The 10,414-nt window shown below is 34.6% G+C and overlaps 1 protein-coding gene across 4 annotated transcripts in view; it reads right to left on the reverse strand.

The window, feature by feature from the left end:
• Window positions 1-10,414, reverse strand: part of adgrb3 (adhesion G protein-coupled receptor B3) — a 184,554-nt gene that overhangs the window by 9,599 nt on the left and 164,541 nt on the right. For 3 of the 4 annotated variants that reach the window (XM_016456522.1, XM_016456525.1, XM_016456524.1), the window contains 7 exons: window positions 8,073-8,142; window positions 7,667-7,733; window positions 7,100-7,185; window positions 5,613-5,711; window positions 3,999-4,170; window positions 2,693-2,788; window positions 1,790-1,829 (listed from right to left, as the gene is read on the reverse strand). In XM_016456522.1, the coding sequence (XP_016312008.1) occupies window positions 1,790-1,829; window positions 2,693-2,788; window positions 3,999-4,170; window positions 5,613-5,711; window positions 7,100-7,185; window positions 7,667-7,733; window positions 8,073-8,142 (630 nt within the window). The remainder of the gene's footprint in view (window positions 1-1,789; window positions 1,830-2,692; window positions 2,789-3,998; window positions 4,171-5,612; window positions 5,712-7,099; window positions 7,186-7,666; window positions 7,734-8,072; window positions 8,143-10,414) is intronic. The other variant, XM_016456523.1, reaches the window with a different exon arrangement.

The raw sequence follows: 10,414 nt of genomic DNA on the forward strand, positions 1-10,414 counted from the left end.
GGGTGGTTGATTGCGATTTCACTTTTTTAATGTTAGTTAGTGTGTAATGTTGCTGTTTGATCATAAACAATATCTGCAAAGTTACGAAGCTGAAAGTTCAATCAAAACGGAGATATCGCATTTTAAAATTCTGGCAGTTTAATGCCTACAAAAAACGACTGGTAAGGGACTACAATGAGTTACTTCCCAGGTCCGTTACGTCAAGAACCCAGAATTTTACATCGATCAGCACGTTCAGAGGAGAAGGGACAGTGCGGTGTGGAATAAAGGTAAATTATGTGAATAATAATGCGTTTTTTAACAAACGAAGCATTAACACATGTTAGACTGCACCCCATAAACACAATCAAGCCTATAAAAAAAAACAGTCAACCACCCCTTTAAGTAACGTGCCATAAGTGCAGATACACAAAATCAAACATTCAAACAACTGTCATGACATCTCATTATGCAGTTAAAGTAATTTAGCAGCTCATATCGATGTCTAAATGAGCTCTGGCTGCGATAAGTGACAAAATTTGATCAGTTGCTTGGTTTCTATTTATGTGGCGTCACACTGTGTAGCCCCACCCACAATGAAATCTCATTGGTCTAAATCCCACACATAAGCTAATAGACTGCGTTGCATCATGCAACATTTCACCTTCAGACAGACAAACAAATGCAGTCAGTGCTTTCAGGAAATGTGAGAAGAGTCACCATGCTGTCTAGGGGCATAGCGATGCTACATACAAACTGAAAAATGGCTGTAATGAAGACTTCATGCTGTTCTGAACTTTGTTGGCTGGATGTCAGAAGAATGACATTTTTTAAGCAACTTTTCAGTATAACAATAAAACAATTCTGTCTAGACTTTGAAACAAAAATTTCAAGGGACTAAAAAGCTTCACTGTTCTTCACCAACCATTTACTTTGGGGAGACAATAAAAAAACTCATGGATTTAGGTTTATTCCATATGGCAGCTAGATAAAGGGAAAACGAAAGATAAAAGAGAATAACATACGTGGAATAAAATAATTATGACTAATTCTGATTTGATATGTACCATATCAATATATGGATGGCTTTTTGGAATATATGGAAAAACATTTACATTTACATTTAGTAATTTAGCAGACGCATTTATCCAAAGCGACTTACAAATGAGGACAATGGAAGCAATCAAAATCAACAAAAGAGCAATGATATACAAGTGCTATAACAAGTCTCAGTTAGCTTAACACAGTACATGTAGCAAGGGCTTTTTAAATTATATAATAAATAAAAAGAAAACAGATAGAATAGAAAAGGAATAGAGCAAGCTAGTGTTAAGAGGCCTTTTTTTTCTTTTGTTAATAGTATAATAAATAAAAAGAAAACAGATAGAATACAAAAAGATTAGAAAGCTAGTGTTAAGTTTTTTTTTTTTAAACATAAAAAAGGTTTTTTTGTACTTCACAGACACGTTTTACTTCTTGAATATTTAAAGACTGGTCCAAACTGAAATTGCCAGTTAAGTGTGCTTAATAAATTTAACAGCATTAAATATAGGCTATTTTAATTAGGTTGATATATTATTAATGCAATGAAAGTAATATATAAAGTCTATGAATTTAATAATCTGTGAACCTAAATTTCAACAAAGATGTTGTATGTATTAGTATCTATCTCGCTGGATGATTAGCCTGGTGCCACTGGGACTCCGTGATTCTAATGTGCAACCCGAATGTTTATTCTCTTGGGCCGTTTTGGCCCAGGAGAGGAGAAGTAATTAGGAAACACATTAATAGTGCACCATCTGTTTCTTACCTGATCGACATGCGATGTCCACGTCTTTCTCAAAATCCGTCTGTGGAAAAAGAAGAAAGTGAAATTTAGACATGCAAGAGGAGTTCAATTCAGACAGAACTAAAACATAAAAGCTGAAGCATTATTGAACTTTGACAGTTGCAGACATGCAAAAAAAAAAAAGAAGCTTAGTCTAATCGACTGTAAAATCAGAATAATACATCAATTATATAATGCAGTCTAACATATCTATGCCGCCATGGGATTCTTCTCAAATTGTATGCTTTTGCTGGCTTGTGTCTGCAGTCTAACCACGTCCCACAGAGAAAACAGTCATCTGTTGAAACCGCTTATAAATAGAATCGGATTATTCAGGTATGACAATAGAGGAGCCATCAACCACGGCGAATCAAAGACAAGTCTGCACATTGGAGGCCTCATTATAGTGAAATGCTTCTAGTAAAGAAACCTTAAATCAAAACACAAATGAGAACTGTGATCATTATGTGCCAGTCGTTCTGCGTGGGTCAAACATCTCCGGAACCATTTTAACAGCAATTACTCCCTCAAGCCAGTGAAGGATGAGAGAGACCGGTGTGAAATACGACAAATGTGTCCCATCTGAGAAAGGCGAAGGCCAGAGGAAAGCCAAAGGACATGAATGAAAGATTTGCTGGTATTAATTAAGCAAAGACAGATCTCCATATCCTGTCATAACTGTATAAGCAATAACACTGTATAACAAAGACTCATACTAGAGAAAAGCATTTCATATAGATCAAGAGGACTGTGAGAGATGCTTCTGATAGCACAGATGCCAGATGCAAATGATTTCTCATCTAATTTACAAGAAGAGAATATTCCAGCTGAGTTTGTGACTGTACAGTGTAAGAACACTGAAGTCCCAGGAGGCGAGTGTCTTACCATGATCTGTGCATGCCCGTTGGGAAATGTACCAGTCGCGTCTGCACTGATGGGGTCTTGACAGTTTCTCAGGCGACATCTGAAGGCATCCTGAACCTGTGAACCATCATTTTAGTCACTCAGCAGCACTAATATATACTATTGAAAAAAACACTTCAGTAGCGCACATTGCTTCAGAATTTGAAAGTTTGGGATCGGACTGGCTTTTTGGATCAAAAATACAGGAAAAACAGGAATATTCTGTAGAATTTAAAATTACTCTTTTGTATTCTTAATATATTTTAAATGCAAATTATTTTTGTGATGGCAATGCTGAATTTTCAGCATAATTTCTCCAGTCTTCAGCGTCACATGATCCTGCAGAAGTCATTCTAATGTGCTGATTTGCTGCTCAAGAAACATTTCTGATTGCTGTCAATGTTGAATACTGTCAATGTTATGCTGCCTAATATTTTTGTGAAAACCGTGCATACATTTTTTGGAGGATTCTTTGATGAATAGAAATTTCAAAAGAACAGCGTTTATTTGAAGTAGAAATACTTTTTAACATTATAAATGTCTTCACTGTCAATTTTGATCAATTTAATGCATCTTTGCTGAATAAAGTATTCAGTAAACCTCTTTCCAAAAAAAGTGTATAAAAATGAATAAGCCTGCCAAATAAACAAATGTAGCAACAAATGCCTTTTATCCTTCATGCTCATTGAAATTGCCAGATTGTTTCCTGTAGGGGGTAAAAGAAGGACATCCAACTATTTAAAGGCAACATTCGCATCCCACTTCTGTGAAGCAAGATATCAAACTAGGAAAAACATGTAGGGATTTGACTTTATTCATCAGGATTTAATTGGTCTTGGAAAGTGGCTGTTACGTACCAGAATGGGTACCAGTGGATGTGATCTCTAAATGACAGATTTTAAAAAAATAAGAGGGCTTGCTAATGTCAGTCCAATAGGAAACTTATTTTAGAGGAAGAGGGATCATCAGAGATCAAGAGGGATTCATTTGGCGATCAGTCAGGCAGATTTTAAGGGTGAGTTTGGCTCGTTCGGCTCTTCTGAAAGTGGTTTTCTTTAAATGTATAGTTATAAATACCTTCTTTTGTGTTTCACAGAAGCAGGAAAGTCATTTGGAAAAGCATGACGGTGAGGAAGTGATGACAGAATATTCATATTTATCCCTTTATTTAAGTAAAACTGGACAAGTAGTAAAATAAACTGAGCCTCTGAAGAAATTAAAGACAGTCTGCTGAAATGCTGAAGGAAACGAGAAGAAAAGTAAGGGATTATAATGGTTCCAGCCCTACCTCTCTTCTGAGGATACAGTGGACCATGACTATAACTAAGCCTTGCAGGGAGTCAAAGACTGCGAAGAGGATCTGGAATAAAATTGAGCGTTTGTCCGTCATGGCCAGCACCGCAGACATCCAGGTGAGAGCTAATAGAGGAAGGACAACACAGGAACTCCACAGGGAGGCCCTGAGACAGAAAGAGAGAGATGGTGGACTGAACAACAAAAGAGATGGATTTTTGTTCTTGGTCCCAAAAGTATTTTTACCCATTCATTTTCTCCATAGACATTAAAAAAAACACACACTTTAATGAAAAGCACTAAGCCTTGAACAAACCAACTAGCTCTGAGTCATAACATTACAGTCTTTGATTAGAATAACAAGAAAGTAAATGAAAATCTGAAAAAGACAAAAGACAATTAAATTAGCTTATGAGGGAATTAATTACTCATTCCATAAATCATTATGAATGACTCCTGACTAGTCATTGACAACAATTATATAAAAACAATATGGCTGTTTGTTTATTGTTGTTATTATTACTACTATATACAATGGCAAAAAATGAAATAAACAAAATATTCAAATATATTAGTTATTGACTACAGGTATAAAATACAACATTTATTATTATTTTTACTACTACTACTATATTTTTTGCAATAATAAAATATATAAAATAATCAAATAGACTAGTCTTTGACTACAAGTATAAAATACAGTGTTTATTATTATTCTGAGATTATTATTTCAACAATAACACTAAAAATAAAATCAATAATCAACCAAAAATCTATCATTGACTACAGGTATAAAATATAATGTTTATTGTTTATTATTAATATTATTACATTTGATTGCAACTTTAATAATTAAGATGTTTATTATTATTATTACTACTACAGGTATAAAATATCTTTATTATTTATTATTAATATTATATTTTATTTCAATTATAATTAAAATGTGTATTGTTATTAATACTACTACTACTACTACATTTTTTTCAATAGTAAAATAAATAATCAAATATACTAGTCACTGAATACTGAAAATATGTTTATTATTATTATATTTTATTGCAATAATAATAATATTTAAACATACTATGTGAATATTTTAGATGCTAGTTTGAGATATTAGGGAGCCTACAATGCTTATATGTTAAAAACAAAATAAATTGCGGCATTGCTTAACTTCAGATCTCATCTTCAAGAAAGGTTTTTATGCTATTGTAAAATATCACTTTCTGTATGGAGAAAATTATGGGGATTTTTACTTTACAGAAGTCTACTGTTGAGCTCTGTAGAACAGATATGATGAAGAGGAGATAGATGTCATTTGTTTGCCAGTTTCATTCCAGATGAAAGCATGCACATGCCCAAATTGTCCTAAATTGCCATCAGCACATAAATGAGTCCAGGAGCACACAACAACCAATGCATTGTTCTAATAGAGTGTGTCGACATATCACAGACAAAGAACAAGAGCCAGCTGTTCATTTAACACCTCCACAAATCTCCTTCCCCGAGGCAAGGGGAAGGACACACACGCATAAAGTCACACGCACACTCTTGCATGCAGCTTAATCAGCATAATCGATTTGCTGAGGCATAGGTGGGCACTTACATGGCGTTGCTGGCCGTTGTTGCTGATAAAGCAGTAGTTGAGACGACGCCACATTTGGCACATTTTAAAGTTAATCCTGTATGGGGCTCGCTCATCTGCCTGCAGAACAGCCAAATAACCAGACAACACAAAGGGAGTGTATTTACATGGTGGTCTGATTGTACCAAGGCAGAGGTGGTGGATGTTTCTCTGGGAGATACGGCCCTTTGTGGACTTCATCAAAGATGAAGCGTGTCATTTCTGCACCTTTAGTAGCACCAGAATTGTAATCGGTTTGTTTGGGCAGCCGGACTGGGCTGGAAATATCTCTTTTGGCTCAACTAATGGTGTAAATTTGAGGCAAGGCTACCTGTTTCTGCATTTTTGTCATACTCAGATGAAACTTTAGTTCTGTTCCCAAACCTAATGCGGTCCACAGCCTACTGTCAACATAGGCAACGATCTTTTAAAGCAGTTTAGTGTGAATCTCACAGTTGATACAGTTTGTTGTTAGGATGATGCTAGGAAAACAACACAATACTCTAATAAGCATAAAACAAATGTAGCACACACAAATACTGGGCAAAGTTTTATTAGGTTATGGTGAACAGGTTTTTATTAGCAAAACACCGTGAATTTGTGTGTGATAGTATTCAGCATAGATATTTTTTGAAATAGTTCAAAAGTGTGGGATCGGTAAAGTTTTTAAATGTTTTCGAAAAGAGTCTCTTGTGCTCACCAAGGCTGAATTTATTTGATCAAAAAAGTAAAAACAGCAATCCTGTGAAATATTATTCACTGTAATATATGAGAAATATATAACAATGTTTTCTATTTTAATATATGTGACCCTGGACCACAAAACCAGTCATAAGGGTCAATTTTTTGAAATTGAGATTTATACATCATTTACCGATGACTGAATAAATAAGCTTTCCATCGATGTATGGTTTGTTAGGATAGGACAATATTTGGCCGAGATACAACTATTTGAATATCTGGAATCTGAGGGTGCAAAAAAATCTAAATATTGAGAAAATCACCTTTAAAGTTGTCCAAATGAAGTTCTTAACAATGCATATTGCTAATCAAAAATTAAGTTTAGATATATTTACGGTAGGAAATTTACAAAATATCTTCATGGAGCATGATCTTTAATTAATATCCTAATGATTTTTGCCATAAAAGAAAAATCGATAATTTTGACCCATACAATGTTTTTTTGGCTATTGCTAATAGCCACATTACCATCTGATTTGCTAAAAGATATTTTAGAATGAAAGTATCAGCCAACTAACTTCTAATTTCTAAGAAACAGGTTTCTTTCTTGACAACAAATGATACCAGAGGCAGTAGATAACAGAACTAGCAGAACATATTTGCATTTTTAGTAAATTGTCAGGACACCAAAGCATCTTGTGAACCCAATATATAGATTTAAGAACAGAACTTATGAGTGACATTTTTCATATCTATGTGTTTGTGTGATGTAGCTAATTGGCACTTACCCTGCTCTGTGTTTTAGTTTCTTATCCAGGATCCCATCTCTCGAAACCAGTTTATTAAACACTAGAATACCAATCACCATGTTAACCTGTAACCACATACACACACAGTAACACAGTCAGGGCCTAAACTCATCAAACTGCAGTAAATTAACAATACAGCTCAAGCACTGTCCACAGTAATGACTAAAAGTAAAAGCTTCTTTGAACATAAAAAAAGGAAAGTGCTTTCCAATGCACTTGAGAATTTGACAACTACCTTCAAGCTAGACTTTAAAAATGCAGCCATATAGATCTAAATTTACTGTTTTGTATTGTGTAGATGCATGGTAGTGTGCATCTGTGCCACCATTACATCTTAATTCAGTCTAGAGACAAACTGCTTAATGATGCATATAAATGACGGGGGTCACAATCTTCAAACCGTACCACGGTGGAGTGAGGCAATTTTCTATTTCAATGTTGGCACAGCAGACTAGTCCAGTAAATGATATAAACCATTATAAAGGCACTGGCGTGTGTAGTTTTTAGACTGGTAAATGACTGTAAATAAACAAAGTGTAAAATTACCAGCACAACTGCAGCGGCTGGTCCCACAAATGCATAGAGAAGACCACCTTCCAGAGATAGCCAACAGCTGCAAACACAAAAAACCCAAATATCAGCAAATCTTGCATAAAGTTTAACATCCGGCATCAACTTAATGGGGCATGGCAGTACACAGTCGTATCGTCCTTGAGTGTCTGGGGATCTGGAGCCATATGCCATGGTTCTACATGAGAGACTTTTTATTCTCTAAAGAGATCTTAAAACACTGTTTATATCCAGGTATCCTCGGGAGAACTAGGTGGGACTGTTGCAATCTCTAGGCTCTGACTCATAACTTCATGAAAAAATTTAAAAGATCTTCATGTGGGGTCTCTTAAGTTTTCTGGGTAAACATGAGGAACAACGAAGAAAAAATAGGTTGTCTTACTACTGAGGTGTCCCGTATCCTTTTGCTTTTGTGAATCCCATTGAGATAGCGACCACCAAAGCAGGTAATCCTTCGAAAGAGACACAGGAATGATTAAAGGCCACATACTGGGTAATCCTTCAGGGCTGGAGACTTTCACGACACATGCACAGTGGCATCAATAGTAGGTTAAGAATGAGAAGAAACTAAAGCAAGTGGTGCTTATCCATGCAAAACCAGCCACTGCAGTGCTAAAGTGGGATTTTTATTCCTTTGAAAAGTGATAAATGGCTGACATTAAAATTCTATATAATTTTGTATAGATAAAAGATATATTTTTAAACTTTTTATTTAATTTTATTTCAAACTTAATTTTATTTTAAAAATATATTTTAAATATTTTATTTTTGAAAAATATAAGTGAATATACAGTATGAAATGTATGCATTTTGTTATTTGCTAAAGATTAAATTTAACAGTGTTGATTTGTTTTACATATATGTTTTATTAATAGTAAAACTTGAGCAACAGTATGTGCTGCTTGCATTAACAAACACCACTGCAGGTCTTCAGAAGCACATCAGGTTTTCAAGAAATGATATAACTTCTAAATTGTGTGTGACGTGAGAACAGGTAACAATCTAATAAGAATCCCTGGAGTTTTACACTAAACCCAGCATGTGAAATGCAATTAGCACAACTGCTTTTGAACAGAGAGGCTGAAACAATCAAACAGGTCTTGAGCTGAAGTATAATATCATATCTGCTATCTTTCTAATCCTCTCTCTCTATTTCTCCGTCTCTCATCTTTGCTAGTCTGGAGCAGGACTGCCATTATGAAAGGGCTCTTTCTGCTCCTGCCACTGTCCCGTGATCTGAATATTAACACTGTCCCTCTCTCGCTGGTGGCTCAATTTATTGATGCAATCAGCTTGTCTGAAGAACCAGCAAGGGCTGTTGCGGGCCCCCCTCCCTGTGCTGAGTCTAAACGAAACTCCTCCCCTAACCACCAAGCAGTTTCATCCTGGACCAATTGGAAAGCACACTGCACCGCTGTTCCTCCCTCAAGGTAACATTAGTCTCCGGATGGATGAAAAAGAGTGAGTATCTGAGAAGGATTAATGAATTTGACCTGGAAACTCTCCATGATGATATGCTTGTTTCCTCACAGGTACAAATTATACCTGTGGATTTATAGTTCAGCTGAACAAGCACAGCATAGTCTGCCAGATAGCGAGATTGACGTGCCTCTTGTGTTCCTATGATCTGAGTAGAGGTCAATAAATTAAGGAGACCAGCTGCTGGTTTTTTGATCCTTAGCAGATGTTTTAGATTAGTACTTGTACACTGAGACACTATTTATCTGAGACACCATTTACATCTAAAGAAAAAGAGAAAACAAATGAGAGGTGATGAAATACTTTGTTTACTTGTAAAGTTTTTAATAGACCATTGAATTAACCAAAAAGATATTACTGCATGGTTGTTTACTATATAAAGCATCCAGAGTATAAATATTAGAGGTAAAAAAAAAATGTTTTGAAAGAAGTGTCAGTTGTGCTGCTTAATATTTTTGGAGGAACTGTGAATTTTTTTTCTTTGATGAAAGAAAGTTCAAAAGAACAGCTGCTATTTGAATGTATATTATTTTATTTTTTGTCAATTATAAATTGCTGGAAAGTATACATTTTATATTATTTTATTTTATATATACTATATATATATATATATATATATATATAGAGTAAGTCACTCGCATATGTGACTAAATCTTCACTCTGGGTGACTAAATGATGTCTAATATTAATAATAAATAAATACTAATAATAAATTCTCAGATTTTAATCGCCAGTGTGTGAGTTGGAGGCTAAGTATAAGTTTAGCACAGATATATTTTCACTCGCCGAACACTCTCTGAATCTCATTGGCTGGCGCTCACCTATTGTCGTCCCTGTTTTGATTTCAGCGAATCAGTTCGACCGAACGCACACAACCTGATAAATATTCATGAATCCAGCAGCTTGTTAATCCTTAATGCATTTTATAATGTTCTTATTAGTAGAATTCATATTATTATTATTATCTTATCAGTATTATTGTTAGTTTTTTCCCATTTTTATATATATATAGTATATCAGTCTGGCGAGTAAACTAAAAAATGAAATACATACAGTATTAATAGTAATCATACATTCTATATATATAAATATTAATATATATTAATTATATGCAATTAAATATATGTATAATATTAAATATATAAACACACACACACACATTTAATTATACATTTACTTATATGTGATCCTGGACAACAAAACCAGTCTTAAGTGTCAATTTTTCGAAATTGAGATTTATACATC

The sequence above is a fragment of the Sinocyclocheilus anshuiensis genome, unplaced genomic scaffold, assembly GCF_001515605.1.
Source record: "Sinocyclocheilus anshuiensis isolate Anshui unplaced genomic scaffold, SAMN03320099.WGS_v1.1 scaffold407, whole genome shotgun sequence".
Taxonomy (NCBI): domain Eukaryota; kingdom Metazoa; phylum Chordata; class Actinopteri; order Cypriniformes; family Cyprinidae; genus Sinocyclocheilus; species Sinocyclocheilus anshuiensis.